Raw genomic sequence first — 21,127 nt, forward strand, 5'->3', positions numbered from 1 at the left:
AATGGGACTTTTAGCACAATTACCAGAAAGCAGAAACCTCTAAACACTGTTCTTACCCTTGAAGAGACAGTATAAAGGAACCCAAAACACCACAGTTTGCATCCAGGAAAACTGCAGGTACTCAATTCAGACTCCAGCCAGTAGGGATGGTGGGAAGGGATTCCCTGTACCATTAAACAAAATAGTGGATGTGAGTTCTGTCCCCTAAGTGCCTCTGCAAGAACTTGTTTCCCAGGAAAATGGCAGCACATGGATAATGAGGATGTGCCCTCACGTCAGCATGAATTTAGCTTCTGTGATAAGAATCGTGACCGCTATGATTACCTCTGGTCAGCAATGGGCCAGGCCAGTTTCAAAAACAAGTGCCCCAAATCATCCTGTCTACTTGATTGTTTTATGGGCAATTCATCCTCCAATGGAAGCTTTATGTACATGCAATCACTTGTTTGAAGACCTGAACAAGTAGAAGCCAGCAGAGATCTGCAAGGCGCTGAAAAAAAAACAAACTGACATAGTTTCTGTCCAAGTAATGGCCAGCCCTCCAAGGCACAGAGCAGTCAGAATCTTGCCCCAAGACTTTTGAGTTGTTCTATGTTGTTCTTATTACACAGAGATCTTGAAAGGCGATTATAAATATCCTTGAGAACTCCCTGTGGGGGGGAAAGATGCTCGGAGCCACAGAATGATCTGCCTAAGGGTGAGCAGTAAGCCAAGGACAGAAGAGAAAACAGGGCCAGTAATACCTGAGTTCTGGGTTTTAGCTACAAACTCAGAAACCATCCTGCTGGGGCAGTGTCTATGGACATTCCTTCTCCAAGTCAGAGATGTGCTGTGGGGAAAGAGAAGAGCGGGCAAGGAGGAATGTACAGCAACATTTTTCTAAAACGTCTTGGTTCTGTTTGTATTCTCCAATCACAGGTACCAGTGACTCTTCAACCATTTCCCATGCAGGCATAAATCGTTATTTCGCGTTCATAGAAAATAAGAATCCTATCCTGCAAAGCGTCCGTGCCTTGAAAATCCAAGCGTCAACTGACAAAATATCTGGATGGGGAAAATCTCCCACCCCCTCCCCATTCTCCCACCAGCGTAAAAGGCAACGGGGGTGGGGGACAATGGAGAAGGGAACGAAATCATGCGGGTTCACCAGGAAAAGATACAGTGTTGGTGGCAGCACAGTTGGTGAGTGTGTTGTGGGCATTACCTCTTGATGAGGCTTCCAAGAAGGCTCCCGCTCAAGTCGTGGTGGCTCTGAGAACAAGCATTCTTGCATCAATAGCTAATAGGCTGTCCAACCAGATGTTATCTGGGTGGGATAAGAGGGTGAGAAAACAGACCTGTTGTACGCTGTTGTCAACTACATCGCTGTGGGCAGAGAAGGCTGGTTGTGTAGTGTTTAGCAGTGCGCCTCTTTTGTAGTGAGGCAGACCAGATTACGTGGCGGTTCAAATCCGTTTCCTCTTGTGATTGGTAAAATACGAGAGTTATAATCATTCATGCATTACTAAAGCCTCCTTTCCATCATTTTGAAGGGACTTTTATTTTCTAGAACAGAGCATGCATCCAGCAGAAACCTAAAGCGTTTGTTTTTCTAAGCGATCTTTTGCAATAAGCACACATGAAAAAAACAAAACAAAACAAAACAAAACTGCATAGGGTACCTGTGACAAGACTGGAGATGATTAGTGGTAACACCAGCATCTGTAACATCCTCATCAGAAGTTCCCCGGGAAAGGAGAAGTATTTGACTTCCCGGTAGCTCATTTTGTACGGTCGGAGGGTAAATCCAAGGATTGTACCTGCAGGAGAAAAAAAACAAAACAAAACAAAGAAGAAAAGTTGAGTCTTTTTCGAAACTGTAACAATCGTAGAAAAATAAGCAAGCTTTTGGCTGATTATCACTCCTGTCTAACGAGACTCGATTTACTTAAGCAGCAAATATTTGTGCCGCTTTGGAGCAAGGGGTGTGCCTATCTTTTCTATCATAGTCTGGAAGGGTCTGGCTGAATTCAGGGCTTCGAGTAGAACTCAGAGAAAAAATGTTCCTGGTCTTAGCAAATGAAAAATTTCTTTGTCTAACTTGCATGAAGGGGAACCAATTTTGACATGGCCCAGGACACAGTCATAAAGATTGGGGCATATCTAGGAAACAAATCACGTATCCACACACAGGGCAATATAGGGGAAAAAAAAAGGCTTATTATAATGAAGTTCTTTTGTAACAACAGATGTTAGAACTGCTGGCATAACCACTTATAAAGGGTAGTGTCATTTTAATTTTTACAATTAAAAAAAAACTCCTCTTGTTCACACTGTTAATCCATTTTCATCATCTCCCTGTCTACACACCACACTTTCTGTCTACATGGTCCCGATTTTGCCTTGGCAACTATATTGTACAGACTTGCTAGTTGCAAAAGAAAGACTACAAAATTAGCAGAGACTTTTTCCAAAAGTTCCCTGAAAACTTAGGGGATAATAAGGGAAAGAGAAAGCACTTTTCCCCTTAATTTGATTCTGCTCCTGGAACTTTAAAAAATATTTAAATGATAACTCTATAGGTAAATCAAATTATGCTTGGTACCTTTGGAAATGTTCAGAAATTAACAAATGTACTGAATAATTTACTCCTTCTCCCCTTTCCCTAATAAACTTTCTTTGCCTCCACCCCCAAATTTGCTTATTCCATTATTGTAAATATTTTCAAAAATTTTACTAAACCATGTGAGTTATAGAGAAGTACTGAGTAGTCTAGAGGCTAGAGGTTGGGGGAGGAGAGAGAATACTATGTAGACACAAGTTTTTCCAAAGGAAGAAGCAAGCAGTCCTTTAAGGAAACTGAACCATCCTAACTTCTTATGAAATGAAACACAAAGTTCATTTCAATTGTTACTGCAACTCCAATTTCAATTCTTGGATTCCAACAACATGAAGTATCCATTCTTTGATTACATACCGTGATATCCCAATTACGAGTTGAATCTACATGACTAGAAAATCCAGCTGACCCTGTTTCCAAGACCTTCAGAAAAATATTTATTGCTTTTTCCCAATGTAACAGTGATATGTTCGGGAGAGAGAAGTTGCTTTGGAAAATGTAGAAAAGAGGAAGTAAAAGCCTGCCTTTATTGGTTCTACCATTTAAATAGCAAATAGCTATTTGCTATTTGACTGAGCTCTTTCTATTTGTCAGGCATTGTTGTTAGTGCTTTACCTGTATTAGTATCAATATATTTAATCCTCACAAAACTCCCAGGGCATAGGTACTAATTTGTCACCAATTTACTGATGGTGAAATCTAATCATAGTGAAGTTAAAACATGCCCGATTTCAACAGCTCTTCCATATCAAAGTCAAATAGCCGTCCATTCAAGTGGCAGAGCTGGGATTTAAACCCAGGCAGTTTGGACTCAGATCTCACATTCTTGACTACTTTTCATACTTCCTGTCTCTTCAGTAGAGCAAAGACAACTACTGTTAGAGCTTCCCTGAGCTTCTTTCCAGAATGTTCTCTTACAGAGTTAAATACATGGAGATCACACAGACTATATTTTTCCATATATAGTCACCATAAATATCACTTTTCAGCCTCATGATAGCAGATCCAGTGATTGTATCAAAATTTCCTTACTACTATTTTTGTTGTTGAAGACTTGGTTGTTTCGCAGTTTTTACTTTTATGAAAAACACCATTATGAATATATGAAGGCTGGTTTTTACCTAGGAATATTTGTTTAGTGTAGTTCAGGGAAAGGGAGCCAGTGCATTAGAGAATCTGGTTACCAGCTGGGGGGAGGAGAGAAATAGGTGGGGGAGATTAAGAGGTATAAACTTGCAGTTACAGAATAAATGAGTCATCGGTATGAAATGTACAGTGTGGGGAATATAGTCAATAATTATGTAATATCTTTGTAGAATGACAAATGGTAACTAGACTTATCATGAAGATCATTTGGAAATGTATAGAAACGTGGAATCACTATATTGTACACCAGGAGCTAGCATAGTGTTGTAGGTCAATTATACTTCAAAAACAAACAAACAAACTCATAGAGATCAGAATTGTGGTTACAAGAGGGGGGGGTGTGGGGAAAGGAATTGGATAAGGCAGTCAAAAGGTATAAACTTCCAGTTATAAGACAGATAAGTACTAGGGATGTAATGGACAACATGACAAATTAACACTGCTGTACGTTGTATATGAAAGTTGTTGGGAATTCCCTGGTGGTCCAGTGGTTAGGACTCCGTGTTTCCACTGCAGGGGGCATGGGTTCAATCCCTGGTCGATGGACTTTCACTAAACTTTTTGTGATAGTCATTTCATGATGTATGCAAGTCAAATCATTATGCAGTACATCTTTGTGTGTGTGTGTGTGTGTGTGTGTTGCTTGGTGGTTTTTTTGGCCAAGCTGCAAGACTTGCGGGATCTTTGTTCCCAGACCAGGGATTGAACCCGGGCCCTCAGCAGTGAAAGCTCAGAGTCCTAACCACTGGGATGCCAGGGAATTCCCATGCCGTACATCTTAAACTTATACAGTGTTGTATGTCAATTACACCTCAATAAAACTGGAAGAAAAAAAAATAAAGCATATGACTACCTCAATTCATGCTATCAAATTGCTTTCCCAATGGATTGGCCCAGCAGTTTAATACCTCATTACTGAATGAGAAGGCTTTATTTCCCATACCTCTAGGAATGGAATATTATCATAAAAACTTGTTAAAAGAAGCAGAATTTTTGAATGAGTAAATAGTCTGTATATTTGTTTTCTTTTGAATTTACTTAATATCTAATGATGTTGACCATTCCTCCTAATTGTATTTTCACCAGTCATTTACTAAATCCTGATAGTTTAAGAGTTTATGTATGTGTGTGTATATTTGGTATAGATTCTGTTTGTTTTTTTTTTGCGGTATGCGGGCCTCTCACTGCTGTGGCCCCTCCCGTTATGGAGCACAGGCTCCGGACGCGCAGGCCCAGCGGCCATGGCTCATGGGCCCAGCTGCTCCGTGGCACGTGGGATCCTCCTGGACCAGGGCACGAACCCGCGTCCCCTGCATCGGCAGGCGGACTCTCAACCACTGCGCCACCAGGGAAGCCCAGATTCTTTATATAATAGAGATAATTACCCTTTGCCTATGTTTAAAATAATATTTGCTATAGTTTTTTTCTAATTTGCTTGCCATATACTATTACTTAAAATATACAGGTGTTCTACAAATAATGTCTACACATCTTTTTTATTAAGTGATTTCTTCAAGAGTTATAAACTTTAATTTCCCTCACCCTCCCAAGTTTGAGAAATCTTTAATACACTTTTCCTTTTCCGATAGTTTGCTTGGTTTTAAAATCTTAAATCTTTAATCTCCCTGGAACTCTCTTTGGAGTAAGGTATTTAATTTCAATTTTCAGTGTGCATTATTCAATATAACAGTATTAACAGCACATAGGAATTATAAAAAGCTCTGGTTATATCTGGTTCTTTACTACTTGTTCATATAAAGGTCAAGTTACTAAAATCTGTGCTTTATCTTATTATAAGTATGCAAGTAATAAAATAAATATTATAAAGTTTACTTCCAATCAAATGTATTTTCACTGGTATTGGTTGTGTTTTGCGACTTTTATTTACATGCATTTAAACGTTTGTCATTCAATTATAACAAAAAATATGCACAGTAAGCCCAAGAAACTCATTTTGGTCTTCTGGAATTTGACCATACCAAGCTAGTAGGAATTTTAGATATCCTTCAAATAACAATTTAAGAACAAGCTTGGTTTTACAAGACCCTTTCTAAATACATTTTTAGAAATGTATTTACTCATGTACAACAATATTTTCAAGGGTGGGTAGTCCAGAAATACCCATTTAAATTATAATTCAGAAAAAATTGGTAAAATAGCTGCTCTACTAATGATACAGGTTCTAGGGGCAAGAGACAAGCCAGTGTAGATGAAAGAAGGGACTATTCTTTCTAAATACTAGGTGCATTTGATCCCTTTTCCCAGAGTCCAGCCTTTGCCAACATTGACTCTATGCCCCTGTCTACAAGTACACCAGCTCTATGCAGCCTCTTTCTCTCCCTAAGTGCTCCTAGCACCTCCTCTTCCCTTCCCCCATCAAACCCCACATTTACTTCGTGCAACCAATTTTCATCTAGATGTTAGGAGGAGAAAGCAAGCCAGCTCAGTGAATGAATTCTGGGCAATACATGAATGACAAAGTCTCTTAACTCTCCAATATGCCAAAAAGATGTCTAACAGAGCAACAGAAAGACAGTCAAGGAGGCAAAGTCTCAAGAGGTGGTGAAATTTTTCATCTGCCTCCTTCCAGTCAAGCTGGTCTTGCTTGGAAGTGTAGTCCTGGCATCTACCCTAGAATGTCTCTGTTTCTTTACCATCTCCAATACGGAAACCACATTTTCTAAAAGCTCTTCTTTATAGTAGGAACTGCAGAAAGATGACATCATTTATTTATAAGAGATAGTTTTAAGTCAAGTGCTTTGAAGAGAGGAGTTGTTTAGAGTGATAGCACATTGTCAATACACTTTGAATCAGTTTTGTCCCTGACTGTGCTTTGGTCTATTTACTGTCTCTGGGTTTATTAAGTGAGCCATTTCTCCTCTTAGGAAAGATTATGTGGGGAAGGGCTATTTTTATTGAGTTCTTACTATGTGTTAATGGTGGTGTGATCCTCATCACAACTTTATGAGATAGGTATTATCATATCTATTTTAAAGATGAATATGCTGATGCTCAGAAGTTAGTTAACTTGCTCAAGGTTACAGAGCTAGTAAGTGGTTGACCCGGGGGCTTCCAAACAAAAGCCAGTGCTCTTTCTACTAGCTTTCTTGAAGACAGTTCTCAAATGCACCTGGCCTCTGGGTCTTCAGCATCTCTAACCCCCAAAATTGTAGAAGCACTAGAGTACTAACCTTGGATCTGCCAGAGATGTCCCAGAGGCACCTTCGGAACCTTCCACAGGTCCTCTTACTTTTTGAGGCTCCCACAATAGGGTTATTAGTATCAAGTCACTGTTTAAAATGGTTACACCAAGTCCCTTTTCATGGAATGATTTAACTAAATGTATATAGAATTTATTAATTAAAGTAGCCTGCCTTTTCCCTCCAGCACACACATTTTAATCCTTGGAAACCATCAGTAACAAAGGTGGGAAAGACATTAAATGAAAACATGCTTCAGGTTCTCATGCTGAATGACAACAGCTAACCGTCTTCAGCACATGCAAGATGCCAAGTTCTCACAAGCACAGACGCCATGGAGGCCAGGACTAGGACTACCCATATCTCACAGATGGAGAACCAGTCACTGACAAAGTAGGTAAACTGCCAAAACCACAAACCTGTATAGGTCGGAGCCATAGTCAGCGTAGAGAGGGGTCAAGCTCTTCTCAAGGGCAGCTGAGTGGCTGAGGTGGGCTTCATAGCCAGCTCCAGGGCCCAGACCCTCACCCACGATGCTGTACTCATGGCCTTTCAGTAGACATGGTATGAATTTAAAGAGCCTAAGTTAGCACACAACATTTTATCTACATTTTCATTCTCTTTTGAATTAGGTTAACTAAATATAGAGCTTAAGTCGAGGAAAGATTTTGGTGATTTTACTTAATGAAGTCCACATCTAGCTTTTTTTCAGTTCATTTGTTACATGAATAAACAAAAGCCATTTTTTTCTTCAGCTTTCTGCTGGGACAGGCAGCGTTAGAGGTGAAGCCAGTGTGCTGAGGTCAGCCAGCTCTCAGCATCAAGTCAAGGGGAGATGCTCTGCATATGCAAAGATGGCTTTTCTGGGTAAGCAATTCAGGTTTCTGGTTACAGAGCCCAGCAACGAAAAGCGTCTTCCCTGAAAACAAGTTCTCACAGCCTGATACATAGACTTCTCAGAGCTCTCTCCACTCTGCCCTTACGACCAGTTAGAAGGAGAGGGGTGGAGGGAAGCCTGCTTCCCTCCAGTAAAGCAACTCACTGCCTCTGCAGAGCTGAGTTCCATTAGTGGGCACTTATTAAAGCACATTGATTGATATTCCCAGAACTAATAAAAACTTTTATGGCTACCAGATCTTTAGTGCAAAAGAACAGATCCTTTATTATTGATTACTCTGCAAAAATAACCATAAAAACCGGAAGAACTTCCTAACAGGATTTGTTAGATCTGAAGCAAACTTTGCAAAGTTGGCATCTTGGTGACATTATGTAATACATAGACGTCACGAGCAATATCAAAATTGCTCATTCTCAGCCAACAATCTCATAGTATTCTTATTTTGGTATTTTAACATGATTTCTAGAATCTAGGAAATATCTTAACAAAAATGTTTACGGCGATCAAAGTTAACTGTCCTTGTTGAATGCTACAAACAAAGATGCATTTTTTAAAAATACTTTTTCTCCCCTAATGTGGAAAGCTCAAGAAAAGAGTCCTTCAGGGGTTCACTGTTTCTCCCTGGGGAGTCTATACAACAAATACTTCTTTGGAAGATTAAATATCACTTCACTTTCTAAACTAAGACACAATGTGCACCCTGGAGCCTCAGAAAGAACACATACCTGGTTCATTTTGAAGGCCAGACATTCACAAGATAAAGCTAAAGAACTGTTTTAAGAATTTGGTTCATATCTAATCTGAAAAAATTATTGAAAATATTAAGAAGCCAGAAAATATTTAAGAGTAAAAGAATGAAGCACAATCTGAAGTAAACTTTAGACCAAATCACCCACTTAACTTTTGGTGAATGGCGTTTGAAATAGTAAAGTTTTACTAACATTCCTGCCCTATCTCCAGACTCTGTCATGAACAGATTGGCAGACCAAAGCCTTCTAGAATTATTATTCACAGTGCAAAATTCTCCAGGAAAACAGACGATGACCCCCAAAGAGCTCAGATGTCAAAAGAGAATCTAAAAGTGATAGTGGCATTGATCTTGAGAGGAAGATCTCACATTCTGAGGCCAGCTGTAAGAAAAATACCAAAGGCCCACCCAAGGTGAGCTAACTAGCTCTTCTAGCATTTACATTGCAAACCAGTCAAAGCCCAGTCAAACTCCTACCGGGAAAAAGCTTGGCCTGTAGATCTTCAGCCAGAAAGGTGACTATGCTGTCTGCTTGAATGCAAGATGGCTCCAAGATAGAATAGTATCAAATATTTTTGTTGATAGCGCACCACTGGTCTTATGTGACAAAATACTATTCTTTCCCAGCTAGGGTCTCTTCATTTTTGTAGTAAACAACAAACACACAAACAAAAAAACTAGCACTACTTTGCCTCAAGTTTACAACACTCTAACGTATGATGTAATAAAACCACAGGAGTGGCATCCATTGCCTTTGCCATATTCTATTGGCTAAAAGCAAGGTCACAGTTTCCACCACGCCAACAAGTGAGCTGCACAGGATGATTAGGGCTTTGTCTGACCTGCACAGTCTCTAGGCCTGGCCCCCAGCTGCTGTTGAACAGTTTCCCAAGCAGAGGAATTGCTTAGTTGCACGGTGAATCCGATTCCCTACTGCACTCCAAACTGATTTCTCTCATGATTTGGGAAACTGGTTCTTGACTGAACTGTGATTTCTCATATGCTTAGTTTTCTAGATTCACAAACCAGGAGTGATAGCTCTCGATTCCTAATTCTCTCACTAGACAGGATTTTTTGAGTATGAAAGACAGCAGGTGTGATGCTGTAGAAAGATCATAGTCTGGGAGTCAGAGATGAGGGTTCTGGGCCTGATGCTGCCAGTAAATTACGCTAGTAGATACTTCACTTAAATGACTGAATCTTCATAGCAAACCTACAGGACTTAATATCACCATCTTATAGATGAAGAAACTGAGCCCTAGAAAAAATAAGCATCTGTCCAGGATTACATGGCCAGTAACTGATGTTGGCAAAATGGGGTTTCAAACTTAGATCTGCCTATTTCCACAGCTAATATCTTCAAGTCACATAATCTCTTTGCCCTCCCTGCCTGCTTCTTAATCTGAATAATGGGAGAAATAGATCAGAAAGGCAGTATCTATGATCTTCTTGAACTTTAATATTGTCTGCTACATATTCTGAGCATTATCTTAGCTGCTTTATATGCATTCATCTTGTTTCTTCTAATGAATTCTAAAGTCCTTGATAATGCATACGAAAGCTTGTAGTAAGTCATAAAATGCTTTATCAATTTGGCCATTACGGTTATTATGGCAGGTACTCAATAATTATTTGAGAGATCAAATAAAAGTTTCTATTTCAGAACCTGGCTAGATTGTGGCCCAATTTGGAGAAGTTAAAAGCCTGTCTCAGGCCAGCCTGATGAAGCTGCTGGATGTAAGGTTCCATTAACTCATTTTTATAAAGAAGCCAAGGGCAAAATGGAGAATTTACCTGCCCAAGAGGTCTGCTGGTCCCTGGCCTTTTGTTTCAGCCCAAACTTCCAGGCATTTCCTGGTGAGAAGCTACTCTGTGTTTGAGTCAACCTTTTAACCCTCCCCCACTCCTCTGTTCCCACATCCTTCAGAGGCCCTGGCTTGGCTCATTCTTTTGTCCTTTGGTATTTCCTGTTGCTGGAGGTGGGAAATACCTGTTCCAGCCTTGTTCCACCAGTGGTGCCCAGATAACCAGCCGTGGGTGACTGATGACCAGGCAGCGTACAGATGCAGACTCAAATCTGCATGGCGTGCAGCACTGAGAGACAACTGAATCGGAAGAACCTTGGAGTTCTGAAAAGCCTGGTGCTTTCTTCTTAAAACTGCACTAACATAGACTATGTGAAATAGTAATATAATTTATAAATAATCCTACGGGTCTTTAAATGTCCAATCCACTGTCATTTAAAAAAATCTACTTTAGAAATAGTTAACTGAAATCACCAGAATCTGTTGCCTTCCTTTCTGGTTAATATATATAGCTGTGAGTAGAAACTGGAAATGAAATATATTTTTAAATTTCCAAGTTCTCCCTGTGCCTTTGCTTGTCTGTCATATGCTTGCCAGCTCACACAAACTTCAAAGTCCACTCATCTCTACCTGTGGCAGCAGCCCCATTGGGGCAAATTCTTTTAAATCTCACAATTTGGAAGAATAAATGACTACAACCTCTATGGGCTATAAATTAGCTATACAAAATCACAAATGGGTATACCCTTAGTCTCAGCAATTTCACTTTTAAGGATGTATCCCACAGATATACTTTACCAGGGTGAAATAACTTTTATCCCAGATTATTCATTATACCATTTGAAAAATGATATCAAAGGGTTGGAAACAACCTAAGTGTCCCGTCAATGGGGAATTGCTTAAATAAAGTATGATTCACCCATACAATGCAGCCTCAAGAGAATGAGGTGGTTCTTTATGTGCTAGTAAGGAATGACATCCAATGGATACTGTAAAGTGAAAAAAGCAAAGTATGAAGTGAGCTATATATACTATGGTACAACTTGTAAAAGGCAAAAAAATAAATAAATATGAACTTATTTTTATGCTGATAAAATAACTCTAAAGTCACAGAAGAAACTGATAACAAAGCAAATTGGACCCTGGGGGATCTGGGTGCGTGTGACACTTTCATTTCATTTCATTTTTGTTCTTTTTGATTTGGGGCAATGTAGATTTATTTATTTCATAAGTAAAATAACAAAATAAATGCACACACAAAAATGGCCCACAATTAAAAACAAAATCTGACTGAATTCTGTTTTACATCTTTTCTGCTAAATGCCTGAATCTTTCTAAAAACTCACTCTGGGTCTGGGTTGGTTGGTCCTCAATCTGCTTTAATTTGCTTTAACAATGAGTTTCCTTAATTTGGGTCATGGAGAGGGGGGACACTAGTGTGCTCAGTTTTATAGTTGAGTGGATCACTTTCTGACCAAAAGGCTTTTTTTCTGGAGACAAGGAAGTGAATCTGAAAAAACTTTGAACTCAGTCGTTATAGGCTCATGTGCTGCTTCACCCAATTAGCCAGAGTTACAAGTATACCAGGGCTGAAAACTCACATTGTAAACCACTCAGCAAAGGTATGCTCTTTCCTCATCTGTCATGTTGTGTAGAGCATCCCGATGCTAGAACTTAAAAAGCCCTGGCAAGTTTACTGAGTCGCAGCTTTATGCACAGGACTACTTTATTTGCCTTAAAAAAGCAAATCTAAGACAAAAGTAAATAAATAAGGAAAAAAAAAAAGAAAACAACTTGGGTCATAGGCAGTCTCTTCAAAGACTCATAATTTCCTTCTTGATGCCTTTACCTTCACATTCATCAACACGCTGAAGATAGCAGCAAGCACATGGATCCCTGGGGTTTTGCCTTCCTTGCTTTAAAAATGGAATTTCCAGTGATGCAATGTGTCTAAAAGAAGAGGCCATCTTTTCAGGGTGAGAAGGGCAGTAATTGTCCATCTCTACTCTCATTAGGGACAAATGAGCTTCATCTTACAAGATTTTGAATAGAAAGTCTCTCACTAATAGCCCACTGTTTTCTCTCTGAGAAGCAACAGCAGTTTGTGACCTGGAATCATTGCTGGAGAACTGGAGAAATCTCTCTGGGGACAAGAAGAATGAATTTGTCCTCTCAGGAGACAGGGACTCGGTCTTGAAATTCAAAACTTAAGTGTACCTTTCAACTCGCTGCTCCTAAATTTACCTTCAACTCTTTGATAAGATACACAGAGGAAAAAAAGGAGTGCCTTTCTCCGACATTGACTTAATTCAGCCAGGGTATATCTTCCTTTATCTAGCCTTGGGGGTTTTATTCTTCTCTTTTTGGTTTCAAAACCACTTGAGTGCTGTTTTTTTTTTTTTTTTTTTTTTTTTTTTGGCTGCGTTGGGTCTTCGTTGCTGTGCACCAGCTTTTCTCTAGTTGCGGGGAGCGGGGGCTACTCTTTGTTGCGGTGCGCGGGCTTCTCATTGTGGTGGCTTCTCTTGTTGCAGAGCACGGGCTCTAGGCACGCGGGCTTCAGTAGTTGTGGCACATGGGCTCAGTAGTTGTGGCTCGCTGTCTCTAGAGCGCAGGCTCAGTAGTTGTGGCTCATGGGCTTAGTTGTTCCACGGCATGTGGGATCTTCCCGGACCAGGGCTCGAACCCGTGTCCCCTGCATTGGCAGGTGGATTCTTAACCACTGTGCCACCAGGGAAGCCCTTGAGTGCATTTTTGATTGGGTCTAGTGATGGGAATATTCTTGGTCTAGGGAATAAGCTCTGGGCCATTTTGATAGCCCTGAAGCTTGACATAAAACTCATACTTTTTATCCTCGGTGAGCACAATGGCTAAACTGTGTGCCCTGAAGTGCTCTGTGTGTTTCCACATCTCACAGCAGTGATACAGCTCACCTAGCTGTCAGATCAAATACTTGGTGAATGATGGCACCCCAGCGTTCCATAAATATCAAGAACTCTTAACACCTGGAATGTATAGCTTGGAAAAGATGGTGCTTAAATTCCAGTTGCCTCTTCCAAATAGCGTAGGCTCTTCACAACCTTGTTTACTCTATAGCGAAAACAAAGGCCTGCAATTTTCGTCCCCTGACTTATACAGAAGATGGAAGGGCAGGAGTGGCTCTGCAGAGGTATGCCTCAGTTGTGTCCTCAAACATTGCTTAGGAAACATTGGCCACTACACCCAGAGTCAAGAACTTGACAGTCAAGAATTCAAAGCAAGAGAAGGCAGCTGCTTCATAGATTTGAGAGACTGGCTAGAATGAGTTGGGAGATCATGAGTTCATGAATAAGGTCCTTGCAATGGTACAGCATCATGGGCTGAAAAGAAAACCCTCATGTATCTTATTCCGTATTTTCAGCTTTAGAGGAAGACAAATTAGACTTTAAATGATAGAATTTTGGAGTTGGAGGCAGACATAAGTCCAAATGTATTTTGCTGATGAGGAAATATGAGGTCCAGAGATTTGTCTTAAATCATAAAGGGAGCTGACGGCAGAGCTGTGTCTGTAAGCAGGACCTTTAGACTCTCAGCGCTTTCTCAGCTGTGTGCCAGACATTCACAGATACTAATCAGAAGGGGGGATGAACTGGCCATGGACTTACATTGCTATAGAGGGCAATGGGAAAGCACTCTGTAAACTGTAACACAGCAACAATGGAAGGTATTATTACTGCAGGTAATTGTCCTGAACACACATATTTATTGATTACTTACTTGAAAAAGAAACAAATTTGAAATTGCCTGCTCAGTTTTCTCATCATCTGAATTAACAGGAAGAAAATAGAGCAAAATAAAATCCAGAGACAAACTTAGAACAACATTAAGCCCTCTACCCTCTACTTCAAAATAACCTTTACCAACTCTGTTAGAAACCAGCAACATTTTCTCCAAGTTTCCAGAACCCCTCATCTTGCTTGGCTCCACTCTGATGGGGGCGACAATTAATGAACAGTAGACACCAAAATGCTGGAGAAAAGGAGAAACCAGGGAGGTGGTGAACTCTGATGGGTCCTGAGTGGTACGAACAAAAATGCACTGTTGAGTATGTTACAACATTTATTGAAACCATTTTCTCAGCAACTTCCCATTTTCCTGAGACATCACTCCCTCCACTGAGCAGTCTGTGTTGTGATAACAGCTGCCTGGGGATTACTTTCTGCTTGGCTCAAGAGGCCAGGTAGGTAAGGGACAGATAATGACGGTGTCACTTACACTGAGGCTTTCATCTCAGCCTCTCAAAGCCCTTTACAACTATTAAGTCTCTTCCTACGACTCTCTTGGCTCCCTCCTCTAGCCAAGGAAATAGAAGACACTTCCAGACCTAAAGCAGGTGACTATCTTCTCCCCTTCCCACGCCCGGTCCTCCCTCATCCTTGGCTCTCAGGCCTCTGGCCGAGCAGCGTCATCAAACCCGCGTGTATTTTCACTTGACGCCCTAGCACAGATGGAAGTCAAAGACGAAGGGTTGACAGTTTCTTTGGATACTTTGCCTGCTAAGCATTTAAGGAAATTATTTAAGATTACATGGTCGTAAGTGGCAGAACTGGGATAGAATCTTGGCAGAGAGGTGTTATAATTATTCCATTTTACACATGAAGAAACAGAGGATCAGTTCCAGAAATGGGACATAAACCCAAGCTTCTGACTCCAGAATCCGTGGCTCTGACCTACTCCCCTATTCAGCCCTGGACTCTATCCCCAGGACAGGAGGCAGCTCTCTGGAATGATTTTGGAGAAGGTGGGGGGGAGGGCTGGGATCCAATTCAAGTCAGCTATTTGCTATTGCTGTCCCCAACAATTTTTCTCTAGTTCTGCTCCCTGGGGAAGACAATGAAGCAGAGAAAAAGAAAAAAAAATCAGACTCTAGTCCTTACACCCTACCCCTATGTCACTTCTCCAGAGCAGGGCATTATGAATCCACTGATTCCTAGCTTACCCTCCAGCCCAGCCCTCTGCCCAGGGAGTCTCTGTGAGTGACAGTGAGTAGCTGGGCTCTGGTAACACCAGGGGAGGGCCTGCCTCAGGAGTCATCCTCCCCCGAGCTTCTGGAAGCTCCTTCTCTTCTTCTCTTTTCCAGGAAGTGTTGAAGAAACTGGAAATCTGAACCCAGAAATCTGTTCACCATTCTTTGGATTCTTGTTGTTCAACCTGGGTGGAGATGGCCTTCTCTTAGTAAGCTGAAAGGTGTCAGCATGGGGGCCACTAACTCAAGCAGTTTGGCTAGTTTGGTCCAGGCAGCAGCCGATAGTTCACCGCATTAATGAACCTGTTTGGCTAAACTAACTGACTCGGCTGGATATTGTATTACATGTCCAAGGCTCAGAATACCATTACAGCATTTCTGGGAGATTATTGCTTCTAGTTATAAAGAAGGGCCCTAGAGTTCATACTGCTCTCAGAATAGACTCACTTACAGAGTAGCTAATGCAGTAGGATAACCCGATGCATTGATGGTTATTCGTTTACCTTCAAAGACAGAGCCTGTCTTCGTTCAGTCTGGAGATGGTAAGGCTACCTTCCAAATCTTTATTTATGGTCAGCCTCTTGCACTGTATCTCCACTGCAGCGGCAGCCCGCATCTCAAACTCAACATGTCCGAAACCGACATTATTACTTCCCCCGTCTTCTTCCTGTGTTCCACCATGACTGATGGTACCAACGCCACTCGGTCACCCAAGCCAGAAATCAGACCATCGACCTGCAATCCACCTTCTCTGTCAACTCACATGCAAACAGCCACCAGGAATCAGGAGTGACCCTTGTTCTGAATTCTCAATTCAATCTCTCCTTTCCACCCCTCCTGTTGATGTGTCAGTGCACATCCTTAGCTAATTGGTGTAATAAAACAAGAATGAACATTTCCTGAGAGGAGGGACCTAGCATCCAGAACACTGTGGTGGGTAAAAGTATGAACTTGGAGCCAAAATGGTGGATTTGAATCCCGGTCAAAATGCATCAACTGTGGGATACGTATCTGAGCTTCGGTTTCCTCATCTATGAAATGAGAATAAAAATACCTCCCTCCCTGGCTTGTTGTGAGGATTAAATAAAGCTGACATACTAACAACACTCACCACACAGCTTGGCACCACATAAGTGTCCACAATATATGTGACACACGTCACGATAGGTGAGGAAACGGAGACTCCGAACAGGCAAACACCTTCTTTAGGATCACACGGCGATTAAGTACGGCCGGCATATGAATCCAGATCTATCCTTCACCAAAAGCCACACTTTAAAAATGTTGCCACATGGCACATCTATGGTTCCACATGTGGTTGTTACTAAGAAAGTAGAACATCTAAAGTACCAACACAGAAAGACACCATATCTGATATAGAACTGTATATACAAGATGATCTCATTTCAAAAAATGTGACGCATTTCTCTATTACTACCTCTGAACCCCATATATTCCTTTGTCATCTCATTTTTTATCCATCTTTCCTACTAAACGACCTGAGGGCAGAGATGCCACGTTGTATAACATAGAGCCAGATACACAACATCCAATATTTGTTAAATTGCTGAATAGCATTGAATCTTTTTAAAAAAAGTATTTATTTAGCAGATAATAGATGAGTGACATTCTGTGACTTGAACATGACAAAGGATTTTTCTTTCTTTCAGGGAGATGTCTGAGGTCCCTCTGACACAACTGACCACAGTATGAAGTAGGATGTGCTTCCCGGAGGAAGAAAGACAGTGACCACTCTTCTCAGTGTGTTTTTTGTCAGACAGCTGTCTGCTATAGCCCTGGAAGACACTTCATCTAATGCTTTAATGATGAACTATCTTAAAAGGACTTAGCACTTGCCACTGCCTTCTTTCAAGTTGCTAGCCTGCTCCCGTTACATGGGCTTTGCAGCCTGGCACTTTCAGACTTTGACATGGCTTAGAAATGACATTAGAAACGTCATTGCATAGAAATGACATCACATTGCACATGTGCTTCTATGCCTGTGTTTGTAGAGGAATTGGTAGTGAAATATCTACAATTCCCTACTTTTTTTGAATATATGGATTCAACATGTCTCTACACCTCCCCTGTATTTCTAGCTTCTATTTCCACACACTAAATGCACATTTATTTTATTTCAAAAAGATGAAAGAAAACAGACTGAACAAAAAATTCACCCCACTACATAGATTTTCCCAGTCTTTTTTAGTAAAAGTGATCAAAACCTAAGAATTTGAAAACTAAGTAATTGGGACTTCCTTGGCGGTCCAGTGGTTAAGACTTCACCTTTCAGTGCAGGGGACATGGGTTTGATCCCTGGTCGGGGAACTAAGATCCCACATGCCACAGGGCAACTAAGCCTGCATGCTCTAGAGCCCACACGCCACAACTAAAAAGAAGCCCATGCACCACAACGAAGATCATGCATGCCACAACTAAGACCCGATGCAGCCTAAATAAATAAATAAAATTTAAAATAAATAAATATAAATAAAATTTAAAAAAGCAAACCAAGTAATAGCTATAGTTCTTTCTTGTCATTTCACCTTTGGAGAAAATAACAATTTTCTTCTTCCTTCCTAGCATCTTTCCCGTTTTTCCTTGTGCTGCAGCAAATAAATTTGAGAGTTGATGTCCTAGACATGTCCTTTTCCTACTCTTTCTTTTAGGGTTGATGTAGACATGGTACCCAGTGGCAAGCTAAATGAGGCTTTGTTTTCACTGGGCCCTCAGTGGAAGAGGCACCAAGAGATAGCTGAAGGCTTCTTCCTTCTCTCCTAGATCTGTTTGCTACTAAGTTGCGATTCCAAGTCTTTGGTGTAGACTCAGTGGTCTGACTGTCAATGAGACCTCTTTATTTGTTTCTTTGTTAGTGCCTTCTTCTTGTTACTTTTACCTCCTCAGTTTCCATTAGTAAAGCCAACCCTGAGGGCATCCTGCCAAGTTATCTACCCCAGCTCAGCCAACTCATCACAGTTCTCACAAATCGTAGGGAAAGTCCTCTTTGGGCTAGGAAATGATCCCAGAACTCATAGAGAAAATGGACTCTTAAATCCTGCCACTATCTTCCTTCTGTCAGAGATGTTATTTCTTTGTTATCACTTAAGAACTTCCTTCTCCATTGATCTGCTTTCCATGTTCAGGTTTTATCACTTTCCATTTCTGTGTTCTTTATGTGAAACATTTCTGTCCCAGAAATGGAACTCTTGTGTTTAGAACACCATTTTGAATCAATGTTTCTGCATCTTTTCCAAACATACTTCAGTATCACTGAGCTCTATTATTATACGTATAGGGTTGCAAAATAAATGGGTATTTGTTAAATGAATGAGAGGAATGCAGCTTAATCATTTGTAGGAGAATTATACGTTTTCTGCTGAGTTTAACAGAGTAAATCATACAGCAAAATGACAAAGCTATGTGAATGCATGTAGCATTGCTTGGTAACTGGCCTCTACCAAGACATGGCAGCATTTTTCTTCCTGGCAACTCTCACAAGATGTCAGCTAGTCAGGAGAGCACTGAGGCGGGATGGCGGAGTGGTTAAGAGAATGGCCTCTGGCACTAGACAGCCTGAGTTTGACTTTCACCTCTAGCATTTACTAGCTGCGTGACTTTGGGCAAGTTGCTTGATCTTTCCGTGCTCAGTCTCCTTAACTATGAAATGAGGATCAGAATAATCATACCTACCCACTGCCTTCATAAGCTTGTTTAAGGATTAAGTGAGCTAATATAAGCAAAACACCTAGAAAGTAGCTGGAATAGTGCTGTATAATTGCTCATAATTATTATTACACAGCTATTACTTGGCTTGACAACGACTGTAATTCAAAGAAAAAAACTGAGATGAGAATACTGTATTTTACATCAACTTCCAAGACAATGATACAGCACTGAAATACTTCTTCCGGGAAGATATTCAAACCTGGAGACCTAAAGAAAGCCATTACTTCTCTGAGTCAAGCAGGAAACTTTCTTTTTGAACATCTCTGGAATTAATTGAACAGTCATTAATCACCAACAATTACTAAAAGGAGCCAAAGATGTTGAAATGGAATATATCTAAAGTCTTGTGACAAACTGCTCTTCTGCTATATTCCTATTTGTCTGCAACCTAAGAATCCTATTTTTGGAGATAAAGTTATAATTATATTTACATGCTACAGAATTTTCTTAGTTTTTATTGTCATTAACTCTTATATTTGATGGTGATCTTGGCAAACTCCAAGGTAGAGATTAAAGCCTTTTTTTGGTGGCAGATTAGTAGAAATTTAAGTTATAGCAGTTTTTACAACATGACATTGGCTTATCTGTTTACCAGCCTAAGGATTTCCATATTGGTTCAAAAATTCCGAGTAAGTAGATTTTTCAGCTATATTTTAAAGGAAGATTAACGCTACCTACAAGTAGCAGATATAATTGCTAATTATAATGAACTATAATTTCAGATACCAATAAATCAAACAAAACAATAATGTTTTATTTGTACAGATTGCTGTCAACAATGCTAAATTAGTAAGAGACTGAAATGTTTCAAAAAAGGTTTAGCTATTTATGGCAGACCCTTAGAGGCAATGAATGCGGGGTCTGTATTTACATTTCCCCTAATTTACTTTTCCCAGTCACTGGACAAGACAGTGTACAAACAGAAAAGATTCGGCCTCTATGTCTGTGTTGATATTCAGCTGCAAGTCAGCACCAGTTAGAATATAATTACTATTAGGGACCTGTGTCTCATTCTGAGCATACCAATAGTGTACATTAGTTTTAAGTGAAAGTGACATTGCATAATGATCACATTTTGGCCAAATCTAGAGTACTTGCTTGTTTCTATTGTTACTTAACTGCTCAGGTCTTAAGATTAAATTATCCTCTTTTATCCTTACTTGAGATGGAGAAACATTTGATTTATTTCCCTTCTCCACACAATCAATTGATTTGCATAATGCCTAATGAGATTCTTTCAGATTCCCACGTGTTTTCCCACATGTTGTTCCAAATGTGCCAACAGACTGTCATTTAAAGGAAAAGAAGAATCTTCAAATTCAGAGGAAAGCCTGGGCTATCCTTTTGAATACCTACAATCAGTTCATCTGATAATATTCCCAGGCAGTCAGATGCCCCCAAGAAACAAGATCTAGCTGTTTTGGTTTTTTTTTGCTTGTTATCAAATGACTTACCCACAATGACTGCAGTGACAGTAAGCAGCACAAAAGCATTGCGAAACAGGTAACTTTTAACATCTTCCTTTGTGATGTTCTGCACTTTCTTCTTGGCCAAGAGTGTGCGTTTACGGACCCCTTGCTGGAGTCTCTCCATCCTGCCTCCCATCCTGGCCTCTTCTCCATTGCTTTTAGTCATGTTTTACTTCTGCAGAGTGTCTCTTCTTTGAACTTCAATGTCACGGAATCAGCCCCAGAAAGCCAGTCCTCTTTGGTGTTCAAGAACACAACTAGACGAGAGAGAAAGAGACAAGAATGACAGCCTCCAGGGGTGAGAAATCAGGGCTGCCCGACACCAGGGGAAGCTGTTGGCAAACTGCATAATCTCAGTAGGAATCAAGGGCTGGAGAGTGGCAATGCCAGATCTCAAGGCTAGAATGTGCATATTTTACTGGACCACGTGTGAGACATGTGCATAAATCCAGAATATATGAGCAGGTACTTGTGTTACATTTTAAAATATTTGTCCTTCCCTCTCCAGTGAAGCTATAAAAGGGCTCATCAGAG

General features: G+C 40.5%; 1 protein-coding gene across 4 annotated transcripts in view; it reads right to left on the reverse strand.

Moving 5' to 3' along the window:
- The window catches only part of SLC1A3 (solute carrier family 1 member 3), a gene marked incomplete at both ends in the record, with an annotated part of 71,485 nt that extends 50,726 nt beyond the window's left edge, over positions 1-20,759 (reverse strand). For 3 of the 4 annotated variants that reach the window (XM_082621738.1, XM_082621737.1, XM_082621735.1), the window contains 2 exons: positions 1,662-1,799; positions 20,579-20,759. In XM_082621738.1, coding sequence (XP_082477864.1) covers positions 1,662-1,799; positions 20,579-20,759 — 319 coding nt within the window. The remainder of the gene's footprint in view (positions 1-1,661; positions 1,800-20,578) is intronic. The other variant, XM_082621736.1, reaches the window with a different exon arrangement.
- Positions 20,760-21,127: the final 368 nt, after the last annotated feature.

Source organism: Mesoplodon mirus, assembly GCF_964341445.2.
Source record: "Mesoplodon mirus genome assembly, chromosome: 5".
NCBI classification, from domain to species: Eukaryota; Metazoa; Chordata; class Mammalia; order Artiodactyla; family Ziphiidae; genus Mesoplodon; species Mesoplodon mirus.